The sequence below is a fragment of the Takifugu flavidus genome, chromosome 9, assembly GCF_003711565.1.
Source record: "Takifugu flavidus isolate HTHZ2018 chromosome 9, ASM371156v2, whole genome shotgun sequence".
NCBI lineage: Eukaryota > Metazoa > Chordata > Actinopteri > Tetraodontiformes > Tetraodontidae > Takifugu > Takifugu flavidus.
In genome coordinates, this window is record NC_079528.1 from 12,987,127 (window position 1) to 13,004,401 (window position 17,275).

The window sequence follows — 17,275 nt, forward strand, 5'->3', positions numbered from 1 at the left end:
TCTTAATTGTTTCATTTCCCTCCTCACATCTAACAGAGCTACTTCACGGCCCTCACGCAGCAGCTGCAGCCTTGTTGTGATCGGTAGGACAAATGACTCGTATTCATGGACTTCAAAAGCAAATTTTCTTCAGCAGTATGTAATAAAAACAGTACATAATATTAAAAAATTATGCACCAAGTGGAGTGTTGTATTTGGGTAATTGTGTTCATACAGTGTCAACATAGTTTCCATGGATATTTTTGAATGTGAGTTATCTTAAACATACATTTGTCACGATTAAGAATGTTCATCATTTATCATTATAATTCATAATTTGTCGGTTCGGAGCAGCGATCTTGGATTGCTTGGCGAGGAATGGCTGGTTTTTTTTCTGCTGGGAAGGAATATGATGATGATTTTGTGTATTTTGTGGTTTCTGCCATGTTTTGAAGCACTCTTTGGCCTGTCAGCTGGTGTGTGAGCTGGTTCGAGTTTGACCCTTCATGTCTTTTTCATTTTGTCAATAAAAGAAAAAAAACACCGAACAAAATATCCACAAAAAAGAAACTCTTTAGTTTGTGTCATTTTTTGACCTTTTATTATAACTTCTCCCTATTGTCGGGGGCGTAACACGCACTTCACAATTTACAAAAGAAACACTGCATGCTGGGAAGGTCAGGAATTCAAAATCTTTGTACTTTAAGTGACCTCTTAAAAATAATATTCATGATTTTAAAAAAAAAGAAAAGAAATAAACTATCACAGAGTCTGTGTTGTTTTCCCAGCAGACCTCCAGCCTTCATTGACACCCACATCTGAGGTCACCCCCCCCCCCACACACACACACACACACACATCCAGTTTACTTGCTGGCACCAAATGCACGGCCCACCAGCAGGAAAATCAGCCCTGAGATGAGCTGCAGAGGGACCCCGGCGGCGGCCACCATGAAGGACAGGCCGTAGAGCGCTGTGACCTCTGCGTGGGGGCAGGCCTCTCCTCTCTCCTGCAGGATGTAGCGCTTCACTTCCACCGCCTCCATCCACAGCACGAACAGCAGCAGCACCAGGAGGAACAGGCAAGCTGGGGGGGAATCAGACGCAGATGCAGAGTGGCTGTGAGTAACACCAGAGGAATGCGGCTCCCGCCCGCCGAGCAGTGTTTAAACCTGCTGTTGCTATAGCAACAGTGCAGAAGAGCGACATCTGCTGCTGTGCTGTGACTGATGCGAACAGCTGAATGCAGTTTCTATAACACGGGCATGTGTACATGCACAGACGCTACGCAGGAGAACTGCGCAAATAATTTACCAGCGGCGATGAGGAGGGCGCCGCCCAGCCTGCACAGCTTACGGCTGATGAAGGGGACCCCGCAGACCAGCACGAAGCCCCCAGTCAGAGCTGCAGCGAGGCCCAAGATAATCAGCAAGGTCCAGAAACCCCGAAACACTGCGAGAAATAAGACGTTTGACCTGCTCCCATCATTGTTTCCAAGTCTGCCACCTGTCTGGGGGGGTTCAGTACCTGCTGTGGCATCATAACTGGGATGAGGTACAGGTCCGAGTGTGACGGGCAGTGGAAAGAGGTAACCATGGACACAGACCTTGGATTCTGGCTGGTTTGCTAATGGAGAAGAAAGGAGAAATTGAAGGAGAAACACCAGACAACTTCTTTTATAAAGTCTGTAGTTGAAGGCCTGTGGGTACTAAAGAGCGTGGCGAGGACCGCATGGGCGGTGGGCTCCACATGAAAGACACATCTCCAGAAGAAGCCTTCATGGTGCAGCGTGAGGAACGGAGGAGATCCGGGGACAGCTTCAAACGACTGGCTCTAAAAGGGGGGGAATGACACCGTTTGACAAATGAGGACGTCCCACATTTTAGCCTCTCTGGACCTCTCTGGTACCACAGATTATGAGTCACGGAAGAGGGTCTGAGGGGAACTTTGGATACACCAGGGGTCACTTTGATCATCTAGATTAGGTCCAGAAATTTGACAACAGGAAACTAAACACATGATTAATGTTTCACCGTGTGTAACTTTAAGTACTAATTTGTACACCTCTGCCAAATCCCATCGTGCTCTACATATGTTGGCGCCTCTGTTCCCTCTCTAGATTTGTGGGAGTGGGTCCTGTGTGTCCTACCTCCGTCCCATTGGCATCTCTGTCTCCTGCCGGTGGTGTTTTTGTTGGCCATGTGTAAGGTCCACAGTTGTCACTGGCCACCAGCCAGTAGTCTGAAGCAAAGGCCAGGAAGAAACACAGAGTCCCCACTGTCCCAAATAGCCCCCCGGCCAGGGCCGCCGCTCCTACCCTCATGACTCCGTCTAAAAAAACCTGTCTCCCCTCTTCCTCCTCACGTCTCAGTCCTGTGGTCTGGTGCCCACTCTGTAACTGTCGAGCCCCCGGCCTCAATGAAACACTCCCCACCACTCCCTGGCATGCTGGGAGTGGTGGGGGAAAGTAGATTCAGTAACTGTCAGGCGGCGTGGGGGGTGGGCAGGAGTTATTTCTAGGATGCAGCCCCCCCCATCCCTGTCAAATTACCAATCAGTGCCCTGTGCATGTCAGTAAACAGGCTGTGACTGCTGTGTGTGTGTGTGTGTATTACTAAGGTATTTCTAAATTGGGTGTGACACTTACAATAAAGCTCTGTTTTGAGAATAAAGGCCTTCACAGGGGTTAGACACAACAGCTGACAACATTCAGAAGCATAAAATCCAAATTTGGGATTATTTAATTCTTTTGTCGATGTTGTTGAAAACGACTGAACAGACAGATTTTTTTTTTTTTTACTGTTTCTCATTTTCCAAAAAAAAGTTGATTTGTTTCCTTGGCGCCCTGCCCACACTCTCATGCTCGTCCTCTCGGCCTGAAGACTCTGTCGGCCCTCCCTGAGACGGGACTTCCGGGTCCTGGTGGACGGGCCTCAGACTCATGGAGCACACTAGCAAGAGAGAGAGAGGATGAGCCGGAACCAAAGAATCATCACAAACTCCAAAAAGGCGACACTAAAAGTTGAAATTAAGTGAGCAAAACCGACACACAGACCTGTGAGGCCTCTGGAAAACGTGTTCCTGCTGCGTGTCTCTGTACCTGTGTGAGATCTGCTGAGTCCTGATCTCAGTCTGCGTGAGGAACTTAACTGCCCAAACTCCCCCTGTGACAGTTCAAAGGTATTTAAACCCTCGCAACCCTTAAAACATTTACTATAAAAACACCTTATAGGACAGGTTTAATAACTAATGTTACTGCTTTTGTACCTGAGGCCCGTGTGTGCTTGTGTCACGAGTGTTCCTTTCTCCGAGGCTGTGGTGTCTGTGAAGAGGCCTCCCCGTCCTGCCCGCAGCAGCCTCCTGGTGCAGAGAGTGTCTGCTGTAGGCTGGTGTCTGCTGCATCGGTAACACACAGATTCATCCGGCCTGCAGCCCCCAAGGGCCGCCCACAGCTTTCATCTGTGCAGTTTACCTTGTTGTGGAAGTTCTGGAGGTTTCTGGACAGAATCTGCCTGATGCTGTCCATCTCCTCAGGTAGGAGGGGACGGCTTTGAATGCGGGCTTCTGCTCTACGTGCAAAGTGTTGATACCACTTTAGTCATTATTGTGTATTTGAAACTGGAATTTGCAATGAAAGTGCGTCGTTCCTCTGAGCCTGGCGGGGGCTTGACTTATACTTAGGGGATTCCTCACAGTAGGGGTGGTGGGGGGGCCTCCTCATCCCCCCTCTGCTCCCTTCTCTCCAACTCCTGGTAAACTCTGAGGATGCTGGAGCCACCCTGCCGATCCTTCCGGATCAGAAACGGCCGAAGGTATGTCCTGTTAAAGTGCTCAAACCTCACACACACACACACACACACACACACACACACACACACACACACACACACACACACACACACACACACACACACGAGCATCAATAAATTTACAGAAGCCAAAAATGTTACCGTTACCGTTAAAGCTGGGGTCCTTTGCTGCCCCCTACTGCTGCTTTGAGGGAAATTCAAAACTATGAGCGAAAGCAGCAGAAATTGAGGCTAAAGAAACGATGGGAAAACTCACTTGTCCTTCCAGTAATGCTGCCCCCAGTAGCCCACCACGTCTTCAATCCCCGCCACCAGGTGATCGATGACCTGAGCCGTGACGCAAATACGAAACTTTACCCTTCCTTTTTATAATATTGATTAGTCAACATTTTTTTCCAATGACTTCTTCAACTTTGCTCATTTTTTTGTGAGCTAATTAGTGGAGTGATTTTAACAGTGGCTGGTTAGAGGAGGATCCTGGACTGGTAACCAGTAAAATCCTCGTGTGATAGTTCAAACACAGCGCGTGTCTGTAACAACTGTGTCATTCCTCACTCTGCCGTGAATCTCCGCGCTGACGGTAGGCAGGGCCCTCTTCTTCCTCTTCACCTCCAGGAGCTCTACTAGAGGCTTAATGGTCATCCCCTGCAGAGAGAGCCACACTGAAAAGGAAAACATTCCACCTAAAGACAAGAGAGCACAACAGTACTTTTGCACACCTGGACAAAGACAGTAAATAGAATAAGCACTATGGTAGTTGTGATGAAGAGTCTCTTCTTTGGGAAATCATCGATCAGGAACACTAAGGAGAAACAGATTGCCCCTCTCAGACCACCGTAGGCAATGATGAACTGGTCCCGAAAGGTCACGGCGTTCCTCCTGAGCTTGTTCACCACAGCAGTCAGCAGCAGAACACCTTCAGGAGAGCGTCAACAGTCTGGTCACTGAGGAGGCGCCAGAAACGGACCGTATAGGGGCTCTGTGGCTACCTGTGGCCCTCCACACGAGGCAGAGGAGCAGCGTCGAGCAGACGAAGGTCCAGCTCCACATGTGCACGTCCTGGATGGTGGAAACACCCAGGAAGATGAAGATGAGGGTCTCGCTCACGCTGCTCCACATCTTCAGGAAGTACTGGATGCTGGTGTTGCTGCGTTCCGACACGTTAGCCTCCACATACTGCTTCATGGTCACGGCGCACGTCACGATGCTGCAATAAGGGAGGCAACAATTATTAAATGTCTAAATTAAGTGGTTTCCAATTAATGACTCACGCCATGATGCCAGACAGATGAAGCATCTCTGAGGTCAGGTAGGACAAGTAGGAGTACAGGAAGACAAAGAGCGCTGCGATGACCTGGGCTCTGATGGCGAACCGTGAGGTCAGGGCCGCCAGTAGGCCGAAGAAGAGGCCTATGCAGAGGCCGCCGAGGCCCACCACGACCACCCTGCAGCCCCCCAGCAGCACGTCGGCGCCCGACACCGACGGCAGACGCAGGAACGACTCGAAGAGTTTGTACAAGGCCTGGGAGGAGAAGACGTGTCAGCGGACGCCTCAAAAACGCCGGCGGCTGCCGCTCCTCTTACCACGGTCACGGCGTCGTTCAGCAGCGACTCCCCGAACACCAAGATGTGAAGCTGCTCGTTGACGTGCATCTCCTGGAAGACGGAGAGCACGGCCACGGGGTCCACGGCAGCTATCAGCGACCCGAACAGCAGGCAGTGGAGCAGAGTGACGTCTCCCAGTGAGCTCCCGGCCAGCAGGCACACGCCGTAGAGGGACAGGCCGATACCCAGCACGTTCCATAAGGTGCCCAGCACTGCGTACCTGGAAACATACACCATTTATAAGAAACGAATGATGGTTCTCCCCCAGGAGGCACGTTTATAGCCTAAATATCCATTGTTATGGGCTGTCCAGCACTCTTTTCATACACCTTCATGATATATATGGAGCGTATTTGTGGGTACAATCAGTTTGTGTCTGACATAGAGAATGAGGTAGATTATGATGTTCCAACCAGAGGATGGTGCCCAGGTTTTCAAAGAACAGCCTCCCTGGCAGGAAGTAACCTGCGTCCAGGACAATGGGTGGGAGCAGAAACAGGAAGAAGGCATCAGCACTGAGAGTCGGCGGGGCGGAGTGACGGACACCGTAGATCACCCCTCCCACAAGAAGGCCCACCATGATGAGGAGACAGCTCTCTGGGACCACGGCCGGAACTCGGCCAGACCAGTGGAAACCTGAAGGGTGAAGTCAGAAATGAGGAAAAGGCCGTTCTGGAGGTTTTGATATCATCCCGTGCAGACACGGGGAATAGAAGGAACTGTGGTAGGACGGTGCAATCGAGAAAATAGAAACAAGCTCCAGAGTTCCTTCTATAACTACATTGTTCGTTGTTTCCCTTTTGGCATGTTTCATGTTTAACCAGTAGTGGTGCTTACCCAATTTGGCCAGCGAGGCCAACATGATCCAGAGCACAATTTCAAAGGGAGCCTGCACATGGTGATAGTCCATGCTGAAAATCCTCAAAGCTGTGGGAAGATCCACGGAAAGGCTCCCATCGCTGCTGTTAAGGCCTGGTAAGGGTGGTGACTGGTGGGGCTGTGAAAGCCCAGCAGGTTGGGTGAGGGCCACACACACCGGCCCTGAGAGGAGGACAGCGAGCAGAGAGGGAGTCCACAGGGCGACCATCCTGTAGCCATGGTGGGAGGACAAAGAGAGGGACTGACAGGCAGAGAAAGAGACAGGGGTTAGAGAGATCAGGGGCCAGCACACACACACACACACACACACACACACACACACACACACACACACAGTGAACATGCACATAGAGGACCTGAACACTACTGATGCATTCACTAATGCGCAAAAGAATCCCTGAGCTAGCATCCAACGATCAGAACTCTCTCCCACTCTCTCTCTCTCTCTCTCTCACACACACACACACACACACACACACACACACACACACACACACACACACACACACACACCAGATTATGTTGTGTTTGCAATCCTGTGTGATTGCAAAATTCACAGCTTAGAAGAGGTAATTTGCAAAGATCAGATTTTAAATCCAGTCCAAATTGCCTCTGCTTCCCAGATGTATCGTCTGGGAATTTGGACTGGAGCTTTTTACACTAGAACAGGCTTTATGCCGGGCAGCACATGGTCCAGTGGGAAGGACTTGGTCTTGTACCTGGAGGGTTGTTAGTTCGAATCCCATGTCAGGGATGGTGCAGGCACTCATTCCCTTTTGCTCCCCAGGTGCAGTTACGTGCCACTCCTGGCTTGCGTTTGTTCACTACTGTTGTGTAAAGAAAGAATTAAGTTCAGACATCAAATTCACTAAATGATGAGTGTGTAAATTTCTTACTTTCTTTTTTTCTGTGCATGATAGTAAAATGAGAATATGCAAGTATCAAAAACTGTTGCGTTTATCAGAGGTATAAATCATGTCTCAGATGTGACATAAAAGATGCATTTTAGATCAACTTTTCCACTTCAGTCTGTATCCTCAGATACAGAAACACTAGAAAGAAAATATGAAATAAATATGAATTAAAGAAATGTGAATTAAATTACCAGATGGACAACACTTTGCTTTTTGAATTCGGTTTAATTACAAGCTTTACAAACTCTTTGGCTTTGAGACAGAAACAGAAACAGTTTATTTTGTCAGACAAATTCACGACCCTGTAATACTAAAGTCGGACAGCAGATGGTGCATTTGAGCAGAAGATTGAGTCAACCCCTGAGACGGAACAGACGAGGAAAATGTTGAATGATAACATTTGTACTTCAATAGCGTTAAAAAAAAACATACATTAAAACCAAAACGTGGTGAAAATGTAACTTATATAATAAATGATATGCAAGTGGAAGATTAGAGATGAAATTACTTCAAATTAGTGTTTTCAGCCTCTGAAATTCTCAGCACAGGAGTGCTGAAGTTAGAAGAACAAGGAACTACGTTATGGGTGCTCAAATAACTAACTTTATTGGCACTGTCCTGTCCAGGTGGTTCTTCCAGACTAGGAGCCAGAGAGTCTGTCCCCTGTAGCTGGCAGCTGGGCTGTGGTGGAGGCACCAGGCCGTGCAGGAGGCTGTTGCCCAAGGTGGAGTTACATCGGGCCAAGTTGTCATTCAGAAGCAGCATGTACACCTCGTCCAGTTGTTTGTCCAGCAGCCCATTCAGTAGGGAGTTAGACATAGGCTCCAGTCCTGGTTCTGGTCCAGGCAGATCCGGGCTGATGTTCACACTGGCTCCCATCGCCAGGTATCCCTGGTCTGGTATGAGTGACACAGGAGAACCTTGTGGCTGCAGCTGAGGGGAGTCAGACTGACTTCTAATATAAGACTCAAAACCATGGTTGGAGTTGCCAGTCTGTGGGTTCTGGGACATCTGCTCTGAGCCGATCATCTGAAGGTCTGGATACTTCTCCAGCAGGCTACAGTTTTCAAAAATATTTGCAAAGTTAGCATCTGGGCTGAGGTCAGGCGGACACACGGGGATTGCAGAACTTATGGGCGGCAGGGGCTCCACCTTGGGTCCCTGGAACAGGGCGGCCCCAAACTCTTGGCTGGGACCTGCACGCAAAATACACTTGTTAGACACGTAGGCCTTTAGCTTGCTAGCAAGATTACATCTAACAAACGAAGCACATTTTATTAAACAGGAAATGATTGAAGTTGTACAGACCAGAGGGGCACGTTGTAGATGGAGGATTAAACACTTCACTGCTATTATGAGGTTATTGCAACGTCTTACACGAGTCCCTACCTGCGTCAGATGAATCTGCCGTGGAGAAGTCGCAGTTACATGCATCTTTAGCGTGGCTCTGTGATCTCCTGGAAGCAGAGGCCAACTTTCTCTCCTCCCTGTACAGGAGAATCCTGAGAAACCCTTCGGCCAACATTTACTGTCCTGTTTTCGCCCTCAGTTCAACCCAGCTTAACTCTGGATCGTTCTAAGAGCAAAAGCAACCAAATGTGACTGTAAGTTGTGGAAGTTTCACTTCCACAACTGGGCAGCAACTCCTCCACCCCCACTGCACACTTCCTATATTAGGCTAAATCACACAGAAAAGAAAACAGCATTATTTACACAGGTTTGGTGCCAAACATATAAGCATGGATGCATTTTGCAGTGTATGAAACAGATCCTGAGTCATTAAAAGTACTCGGCTGCAGTAAAAGTTGGAGTTTGCCCACATCCAGTGAAGTTATTGTTGCCCAGAAGCTTAAGTTAATGGGCAGGACTGATCATTGTCGACAGCAGTGGTGCAGTGGTTCGCAACAGCAAGGTTTTGGGTTCGAATCTCCTGTTTGCTGTTTCCTGTATGCTTTTCGAGGTGACTCGAAGTATGGCTCAGGTGAAGGTAAAAGGTCGTGTGTATGTTGGGCGGTGAGCAGCCTCCTGCTGGAAGGCAGCAGATAGACTCCGCCCCCCCGTGACCCCACCATGGGAGAAGCAAGGTAAGAAGGGCTGACCCATTGTTGCCATTTTTGTTCTTTTTATTAGTTACAGCAGGAACAATAGTATTAATAGCAAGAATCAGGGTTACAAATGGATCTGTGGCACACAAATCACAAGGGTAATCTTTTATTTTTTATTTTTTTTTGGGGGGGGGCATATGGACACATCACCTACGACAGGGATTACCAGCAGAAGAAGAAACAGGATCTTTCCAGGGGACTGAAAGAGTCGCACTCCTCTAAACAAAAACATGTGTAGAAAGATGTCATTTTGGCATTTCTTATCTGTACCAAACCTACATCCTCTTGTAGAAAAACAATTCCTAAAAAAACAGCATTGAGACAACAGAAAAACGACACAACGAGCAGGACTGATTAAAATTCAACGCTGACAGAAGGTGCTGCAGTTTTGGCAATGACACGACGACGGACATTTCCAGGATGGAGCAGGTTAAGACTAATTTGAATATGTTACGTAAATGAGGAACTTTTTTCAGGAAACAAAGTTTTGTGTTGCGTCGGTCGCACGAAGAGCTCGCGTTGGAGCTCCCGTCGGCGTGCTCGGCCGAGGATGCACCCTTAAGCACAAAGCTACGCGTTCACGCATATGGGATGACTGAGATGTCTTCAAGCCAAAGGGCTAACTGGGCTGAGGCGAGCGAGAGGAAGCAGAGCAGCTTGGAAATACCCACAATGCTCCACTTCGGCACCTCCCGTCACCGCAGTGGACAAGGCACAGCTGAACGCGTCGTTTAAAAAAAAAACAAACAAACAGGGAAACCAGCTGATGACATAAGACGAATGAAATGTTGCTTTTTTTTTTCCTAGATCGGTCTCAGGTCAGTCAGGGTCCAGGATCGCCCCGAGGTCTCAGGGAGGAACGGCGTGGAGCTGCTACTGCTGGGATTTCTTCAACAGCGCCTCGGCCTCCTGGACGTGAGACGCAGAAAAGGTGAGAGGAGGAGAAGAGGGAGTGTGCGTGTGTGTTAAAATAGAGGATATCAGTTTATGCATCAGCTGCCACCGAGCACAGGAAACCCCCTGTTTCTATGGGAACTGGCAAAACTCCCTGCACTTTTTATTGCGGCAGAGGGGAGGCGCCAGCGTTCCGGTCGGACAGGAGAGGCAGAAACGGGCCTTTAGGGCCAGATCCATTATGTAACGTGTGTTGTCTGTAGGGAAATCTCACAGCAAAGGTAAATATGTGTTGAAACACAAAAGCCAGTGTTACAGTAAGTTCTGATGGGTTCTGAGTGTGTGTGTGTGTGTGTGTGTGTGTGCGCATGCAGGGTGTGTGTGTACCTTGGAGCCCGGGGGAGCCGTCAGCCCTAGAAAAGCATAAACAGCATTGTCCTCTCTGGCATCGAAGAAGGCCTCATAGTTCTGAGAAACACAGAGAACGTTTGTCCAAAACTGAATTTTGATGTTCTCGTCCCAATTTGAGCGCCAACCTGAGGAATGATAATGTGAAACAGACGTCGGATCGGCGCCCAAGGGGAACAATCACAGCGGCAGCCCCACACAGAGCAGCCTTTGTGAGGAACGGACAGATATATCGGAGGAATAATCCTGGAGGGGAGGGTGTTGCCTTTGAGAGTAACACGTTTCCTACAGTCCCTCTCCTTCTTCTCTCTTTGCTCCTGCTCTGTTTTCTGCACCGTCTCTCCCACACACATACCAGCGCTCACGCAAACAGCTGCATGCTGGGGAATGTGGTTCTGCTTCTGGTGGCGGACTGGCCCGTTCTCCCACCCTAATGCTTTATATCCAATTATCAGTTAGCGCTGTGATGACTCCTGGACACCTTTTCCATGAGAGTAAAGAGCTGCTGTCTAATATCGCTGGCACAGAATCAGTCAAATCATTAATCAATACATTTATTGGTTTGAATATTATCATGAATATTGTGCCACCAGAACATTTCTTAGTCAAAGTTGAACCGGTGTGTATGAATCCAGTCACCCGCGTTCTTGTTTTTAGGATAATTTATCGGAATGGGCCCAGATGTGTCACCTGCTGTCTGCGTGTTCCACCAGGGTTCATCGGTTAGCTAACAGCTGAAAATGAGGTCAGAATCTTCCCCCATCTGGTCAGTTCGCAACCGTGAGCACACGGTGCTGGTCAGTGTCAAAACTGCCTTTGTTTGAGTGGGATTTACAATAAATGACATTCAAAACCAAGATGTTTGATGCTTGAGACATATTTGGATATGTATCTGGGGTGATGGGTTTTGAGAATGAGACTGAGCTGGATTTAAGGAGCACAATATAATCTGGGATGAAAACTGGGACTCACCATCTGCTGGGTTCCATACAATGACACGAGTTACAAATCTGAACACAAATCATATCAAGAGCAGACACAGGACACAGCAAACATATCATTTTATCTCTATATGGAAACCTCAGCGACACTTAAGGGCTTTCTGATTAAAAGAGAACAAGCGCCTGTCTGAAATCTCTGGGGTAAGCTAAAGCTAGCTTAAGCTAAGCTAAATTTTAAATTAAACTATCACAGTTGCCTCCACCCACAGCTAAATTGTCCTCTGACGTGCACAATGTAATCTGGGTGGAAACGTATAATCTACTCTGTATTTTACCCCAAATGTGCAGTCTTCCTAGCAAACATGTCATTTTCATGTTAAACTTTGTGACGACTGAGTGTGACAGTTCCACATTCTTGCTGTCACATATGGTCACATATAAAGCTGTGGGAAACAGAACAATAGTGCCTATTTAGGCCAAAGACCTGGCATGCATGACACAGTGGCGGGTCTCAGCAGAATGCTGATCACACTTGTGGTGCAACTAGAGATGCAGCTTTCAACATGTTGTTGCCGGATTTAGAAGAAGAATCCCGAGAGGATAAATGACCGTTTTTGCACGTACAATATCATGTGTGCACGTGCACATGCACCCACTGAGGGAGAGGTGTCGGAGACAGCGGCCCTTTGGGGGTTTGGTGCACAAGGGCGGCTCAGAAGTGCCCACACCCTGCTACCAGCTGACTTTCCTTCTTTTTGTCTGTGACTGGGACCCAGACCGGGAACCCTCCCAGCCCAGCCTCATGCAGACTCTGCATGCACGTGTCTGTCACAGTAATTGAACCAACAACACCATCATAAATCAAAGCGTGCACGTGTTTCTCACCCCACAATATTGGCTTTCATTGAAAATCTGCGGTGGGAGAGGATTCCCCGTGGCTGGCCTGGACTCCTCCGGGACGTTCTCCCTCATCCACTTCCTGTTAGCCTCGTTAGCGGCAATGTCGCACTCCTCAAATTCGATCTTATTGGCCGCCAGGAAGCCCATCACATCCTGCTGCTGCTTTTTAATCTGCGTGTTGTGGAGATAAATGAGGGGAAGCCGTCAGATGCGTCGTCATTTATGAGCAATCAGGGGTAAAAACATTTTTTCTGAGACACAATAAATACTTTGCGTATCATTACGCTGAGCCGCCGGTGAGATTTTTACACAACAGAATCAGCGTGTTGACCATCTGTCACACAGGAGTCACTTCGTTCTCACTGTCAGAACTATCACTAATAAACACTTGTTTATTTAGTGACACTTTGTCTTGCACACTAGCAAAAACCACCATCCCCTGATGTCAGGAGATACAGATAACTGCACAGGAAGTGGAAGTCCAGACACTAATGCACGCTAGAGTGTGGTGTTCCTGTTCTGTCCCGATCTATAAAGACAAGTGTGATTAAGGACAACAAACCACGGTCCAATGAGATCTGAGTAGGCGTGCGTAAGAGGGAGGATGGCCCTACAAGGCCTGACGGAAACAAGAGCTTCTCTGGGACCGAAGAGGAGGTAACTGGTCAAGCACAAGCCAAATAAGGCGTGCTGCAAGGAGACACACTCACATGCTGCCTCAGCAGCACACACACAGACACACACACACAAGCATGCGCCTAAAATCAAATAGGTCAAATTCTAGATAAAAACAATGCATGTGTTCTGGGCACTGATCAGTTTATTGTCCGTCCAGACCCAGTTACGTGAAGGCTCCTCCCAGCAGACAGGTGGAGGGTTGAACAACCATCTGTTAGGTGTAGAATATGCAAAGGAGGGCGGCGATAATGTTGGCAGATTAACGGTGTAACGTGCTAAATCACTTAAAGGAAGTTCCACTCTCAAGGCCAAAGTCCTAAAACCAGCTCATCGCCTACCTGCTGTGGAAACCAGTAAAGCACTGGAGTAGAAGCACAGGAGCTTAAACTAGCTCTATCTCATTACACTGATCCTCTGTCTGTCATCTCTGACTTAAATTAGCATGCTACACCCCTGAATCTGCTTCTCCTGCCTTAAAATACAATAGACCGCATCTAGGGCAATGGAGTGACCTGTTAAACACAGATTGCCTATTTTCCCTGTCTGTATATGCATGGAGGTCATTCCTGTATTGTGCTGTTGCCAAGTGAAATTAATTTGTGGGGCAAACTGCTCCTCTGCCATCTGCCCCTAGCTCTAATTGCAGTGACAGTGGCCAGCTTTCTCGGCTGCAGCCTCTTGCATTTCTCTTTGGTGTGTACATCCTGGAGAAGAAAACAATAGAAATTAAGACTTTGTTGGCTCTTTGGAATACAAGATAACCTGCCCTCAGAACAAATATATCAGGATCACACGGTATCGGACATGCAGACGTTCAACAGGCAGATTTCCATAAGCTATGCAAATGTCTTCATGCCCTGCAGGCTAACAGCTCCACTCCTTCACAAACAACAAACAATGACTTGTTTGCCTACAGGAGCCTGTGACGGCCTAAATTAGTGAACTTCTTCCCCCAATTCGGAAGCTGTTTTAGTCAAAAATGAATGTTCACACTGGATTCATGCATCATTGTGCAATGGAGGCTTCATAGCTCAGGGGCCACAAGTTCAAATCTCGCTGGGGCCTACAACCTTTTGGGAAGAGCAATAGGGGTCAATTCTGACTCCTGACACTTCCCACAATGATTCCATGTGCTCTCCGTATGGTCTAGACCACATATGTTAAACTCAGTCCTCGAGGGCCACAATCCAGCCCAGTTTTCTGTCCTACCATGCTGATGCATTCAGTGGGATAGAAAACCAGGCTGGATTGTGGCCCTCGAGGACTGACTTTGACATGCCTGGTCGAGACAGACTGACAACAGAGATGAGCTCTGCTGTAGACATCATGTGAAGTTATCAAGCAGATACAGGCTCAGAAACATGATTCAACAGCCTGAAGATAAGATTGCACCGCAACATGGCCCTGCTCATTTTAGAGAAACCATTTGAAAGGGGGCGTAAAGGGCACTGAGACTGACCCCAAACATGACCAGTCACCAAACAGGCCAGCGTCAGACACATTGATCACATTGATCCACAGCACAGGCCTCGCCGACTGTTGTTCGAGATGATTGGATCAGCTGAGCGAGGCTGAAACTGTCTCATCTCAGGAGGTCTGGGCCGATCCCTCAGCTCCTCCATCAGAGATCTGAGGGCAGGAACCTCCAGATTGTGGATTAACACCGACACAAATCAACTCCAGCCCTGCGTGTTTATAAAGGATAGAGGTTATGTTGTGGTTAGATCGAGTCTCGTTGGTGCCTCCGCCCAGTCCTCAGCCCAGTGGGCATTACCACCCTGTCACAAAAACACGCCACTGTGGCGTCTCTCGCCTCTCGCTGCCTAAAGATTAACACAAAAGGCAAAAAGCCAAGCAAAAAAACCAAAACAGCACATGAGACTTTGTCCCCAAGTTATTATGATTATAACTGAGGCTGCAGCCAGGAAATGACATACAATAGTGTGGCACCAGCACATAATGGGGCCGTTCATAGACCGGGGGCAGGTGTGTTCGCGTGCCCGTGCGTTTCCATGAGTGCAACGACCACAGAAAATCCTCATTTGGCATTCCAATGACTCCTCCATTTAACCAAACTGCTATAGACATTTTAAGAAAAAAAGCTTCCTTTCATCCTAACATGGAAAACCGGTGCATCTCTTCTTCTGCTTAAACCAGAGGACACAACACCATTCCTCCAGGTGACTCAGACCACTCTGGCCCTCATTAGAGGCTGGAAATATGGGTTTGAGCAACTCAAACCCAGAACTGTTTTTTTCCCCTTCGTAAACTCTGCTACGACACCAACCGAGAGCATTGGAACCTCTGGGTCTAAACAACTAACCAGCTCTGGGTCACCAGACACTTGTGATGTATTACAGGAGTTAACAAAAGGCTGCTGCTTTTCTCCTGACCGCCATAAAACGTCCGCATGAATGTCCACCTGTGGCCGAGACCTTGTGCACTTTACGGTTGCAGGAGCCCGGCGAGGGAGTCGCAGACGAAGGCTGAGCTTGTGCAAATGTCATCGGGGGGCAAGGAAGGACACCGTGCATCATCTCCGTGAAACCAGCCTGGCCTCTCTCCTGGAAAAACAGCCTGCTCACTGAGGGGCGATGGAACAAACTCACACTCAATCCATAAAACACAGGCAGCCACAGACTAGAGATCAGCACTGTTGCCCGAGCAGGCATCAAGTGAATGCTCTTCCAACGTTTCAGCAGTAACTCAAAGGTATCTACAGTGGGGTGGGGGGCAGGTCAACATTTAGGGTCTGCAGTATTCCAACGTTATCATCTGATCCAAAAAATGAGGGTATGAGTTCCAGGGTTGCAGCTGGGGCCTTGGAGAGTTGCATCACCGTCATTCCTCTCCCCCTAACAAACTGGTGGAGCTGGAGCGGTGCAGAAGGCAGCATGAAGCAAGTTAAACTGGTGCGAGAGCAGAGCATTCTGGGACGCTGCTGTGCTCTTCGCTCTCTGAATCTGCTGCTTCTGTCTGCAGCCACAACCCAACGGTTACATTAGGAAGCAGCGCGACCTCAAACTTCCTCCCTGACTCCTTCTCTGTGACGGAGAGTTGCAAACTGACCCAGAGAGAGCCATCAACAGACATTCCGCGCGGGTCCTGTAGCGGAGCAGCGTGCCTGCTGAGTCAGACCCGTCCGGACTGACACACTAAACATCACCGACCGAGTTCAGTCAAAGTTCAGCTGCGTTTCTGCTGCACGGATGCTGTGGAATCAGACCTCGCGCCGGGAAGACAAAGCAATCCTTAAAATCCTTACCGACGTGGATCCAGACGACGATGCTATGTACACTTTAATCACCATGATTACAACCGCGGTGCAGTTTCGGTCGGATTCCTTCAGTGGGGAGAAAACAGGAGCGAGAAAGGTCCCCGGGTCAGCGGACTCGTCTGTGCGTCGCGGGCAGCGCAGACGATGTGCGTAAAAGCGCCTGTGTCTGGATGGAGCTTTGCGCTCTTCATCCTCCGCCTCTCTTCTGCCTCCTCTCCACCCATTCTCTCTCTCTCTCTCTCTCTCTCTCTCTGCCGAGCGACGTACTTGGAGACACGTTCACGCACGGCACGCACAAAGATGGAGCTGGCCTATGGGAGCGGCGGCACAGCGATATTATAATAACGGATAATTACGGCACAGACTCCATTGTCCACAAGTCAGCCTGCTGTCCCTGCATCGATGCATATGTGCGTCGTCGCAGGTGTTTTCGTGGCGGAAGGGAATGGTTGAGGGGATTGAGGGATGAATAAAGATAAAACGGCCCCTCCAGTGGGTTCTGAACACGCCACTGAAGGCGTTTGTGTGACGGCGCAGCCGCCGGAGCTCCGTCTTGTGCAGCCACAGTATTACCCGTGCTTCGTGGGCCCCCTGCAGGCGTCTGGGGCATACGACGCAAGGCTTTCCCCCCTGAAATGAATTTAGGTAAGCCGACTGACAAACAAAAAAAAAATGTGTCGGAGAGGAGTGGGCGCCATATTGGACTGAGACACCAAGTGAATTTAAGGCGATTTCCCCCCTCACGGTGGCCGCTGCAGATGTGAGCCGAGGCTTTTTTTAGTCGAGCCAACGAGGATGCGTGGCTTCACACCGAGGCATGTTGCCTGTTGCCGGGCCCCGTGTCGGTGCACACGGGCCGGCGCGGCCCCTTCCCTCCTCCGAGCGAA

General features: G+C 48.9%; 4 protein-coding genes and 1 long non-coding RNA gene across 7 annotated transcripts; 1 reads left to right on the top strand and 4 right to left on the bottom strand.

The window, feature by feature from the left end:
• Positions 1-552: 552 nt before the first annotated feature.
• On the bottom strand, positions 553-2,578 carry LOC130531136 (transmembrane protein 182-like). Its single transcript, XM_057042942.1, has 5 exons — positions 2,128-2,578; positions 1,688-1,811; positions 1,506-1,604; positions 1,293-1,430; positions 553-1,065 (listed from the first exon to the last, which is right to left on the bottom strand). Exons 1-5 carry the CDS (start codon positions 2,299-2,301, stop codon positions 845-847), a joined length of 756 nt encoding a protein of 251 aa, XP_056898922.1. The 5' UTR covers positions 2,302-2,578; the 3' UTR covers positions 553-844.
• A 108-nt stretch (positions 2,579-2,686) lies between these two features.
• Positions 2,687-6,710, bottom strand: LOC130531134 (sodium/hydrogen exchanger 2-like). 3 transcript variants are annotated; one of them, XM_057042938.1, is made up of 13 exons: positions 6,230-6,710; positions 5,806-6,028; positions 5,372-5,612; positions 5,059-5,309; positions 4,777-4,994; positions 4,507-4,703; positions 4,343-4,432; positions 4,044-4,114; positions 3,672-3,815; positions 3,451-3,547; positions 3,246-3,374; positions 3,079-3,142; positions 2,687-2,929 (listed from the first exon to the last, which is right to left on the bottom strand). In XM_057042938.1, the coding sequence occupies exons 1-13, from the start codon at positions 6,678-6,680 to the stop codon at positions 2,775-2,777; spliced, it is 2,331 nt and encodes a 776-aa protein (XP_056898918.1). In that variant the 5' UTR covers positions 6,681-6,710; the 3' UTR covers positions 2,687-2,774. The 3 variants fall into 3 exon arrangements, with proteins under 3 accessions (XP_056898918.1, XP_056898917.1, XP_056898919.1); XM_057042937.1 differs by having other exon boundaries at positions 3,034-3,142; XM_057042939.1 differs by lacking the exon at positions 6,230-6,710 and having other exon boundaries at positions 3,034-3,142; positions 5,372-5,927.
• A 680-nt stretch (positions 6,711-7,390) lies between these two features.
• On the bottom strand, positions 7,391-9,408 carry si:dkey-237j10.2 (uncharacterized protein LOC568721 homolog). Its single transcript, XM_057042941.1, has 2 exons — positions 8,575-9,408; positions 7,391-8,381 (listed from the first exon to the last, which is right to left on the bottom strand). Exons 1-2 carry the CDS (start codon positions 8,708-8,710, stop codon positions 7,690-7,692), a joined length of 828 nt encoding a protein of 275 aa, XP_056898921.1. The 5' UTR covers positions 8,711-9,408; the 3' UTR covers positions 7,391-7,689.
• sh3bgrl (SH3 domain binding glutamate-rich protein like) lies at positions 9,288-16,626 on the bottom strand. Its single transcript, XM_057042943.1, has 4 exons — positions 16,377-16,626; positions 12,419-12,604; positions 10,572-10,652; positions 9,288-10,199 (listed from the first exon to the last, which is right to left on the bottom strand). The coding sequence occupies exons 1-4, from the start codon at positions 16,419-16,421 to the stop codon at positions 10,164-10,166; spliced, it is 348 nt and encodes a 115-aa protein (XP_056898923.1). The 5' UTR covers positions 16,422-16,626; the 3' UTR covers positions 9,288-10,163.
• On the top strand, positions 10,083-11,449 carry LOC130531139 (uncharacterized). Its single transcript, XR_008952022.1, has 2 exons — positions 10,083-10,221; positions 11,250-11,449. It is a non-coding gene; the product is annotated as an uncharacterized LOC130531139 (long non-coding RNA).
• Positions 16,627-17,275: the final 649 nt, after the last annotated feature.

Bases quoted from the DNA above. Each gene is read 5' to 3' on its own strand.
- si:dkey-237j10.2 (XM_057042941.1), bottom strand. From the start codon at position 8,710: ATGTTGGCCGAAGGGTTTCTCAGGATTCTCCTGTACAGGGAGGAGAGA. The intron at 8,382-8,574 runs GTAGGGACTCGT...TTTTGCGTGCAG, and splicing joins GGCAGATTCATCTGACGCAG to GTCCCAGCCAAGAGTTTGGG.
- LOC130531134 (XM_057042937.1), bottom strand. From the start codon at position 6,680: ATGCTAGCTCAGGGATTCTTTTGCGCATTAGTGAATGCATCAGTAGTG. The intron at 4,995-5,058 runs GTGAGTCATTAA...CCCTTATTGCAG, and splicing joins CATCTGTCTGGCATCATGGC to CATCGTGACGTGCGCCGTGA. The intron at 3,816-4,043 runs GTGAGTTTTCCC...TGTGTGTGTGAG, and splicing joins CAGCATTACTGGAAGGACAA to GTTTGAGCACTTTAACAGGA.
- sh3bgrl (XM_057042943.1), bottom strand. From the start codon at position 16,421: ATGGTGATTAAAGTGTACATAGCATCGTCGTCTGGATCCACGTCG. The intron at 12,605-16,376 runs GTAAGGATTTTA...CACAACACGCAG, and splicing joins CGTCGTCTGGATCCACGTCG to ATTAAAAAGCAGCAGCAGGA. The intron at 10,653-12,418 runs GTGAGAAACACG...TGTGTTTCTCAG, and splicing joins ATGAAAGCCAATATTGTGGG to AACTATGAGGCCTTCTTCGA.
- LOC130531136 (XM_057042942.1), bottom strand. From the start codon at position 2,301: ATGAGGGTAGGAGCGGCGGCCCTGGCCGGGGGGCTATTTGGGACAGTG. The intron at 1,605-1,687 runs GTACCCACAGGC...CTTCTCCATTAG, and splicing joins GGTCCTCGCCACGCTCTTTA to CAAACCAGCCAGAATCCAAG. The intron at 1,066-1,292 runs GTAAATTATTTG...ATTCCCCCCCAG, and splicing joins CGCCCTCCTCATCGCCGCTG to CTTGCCTGTTCCTCCTGGTG.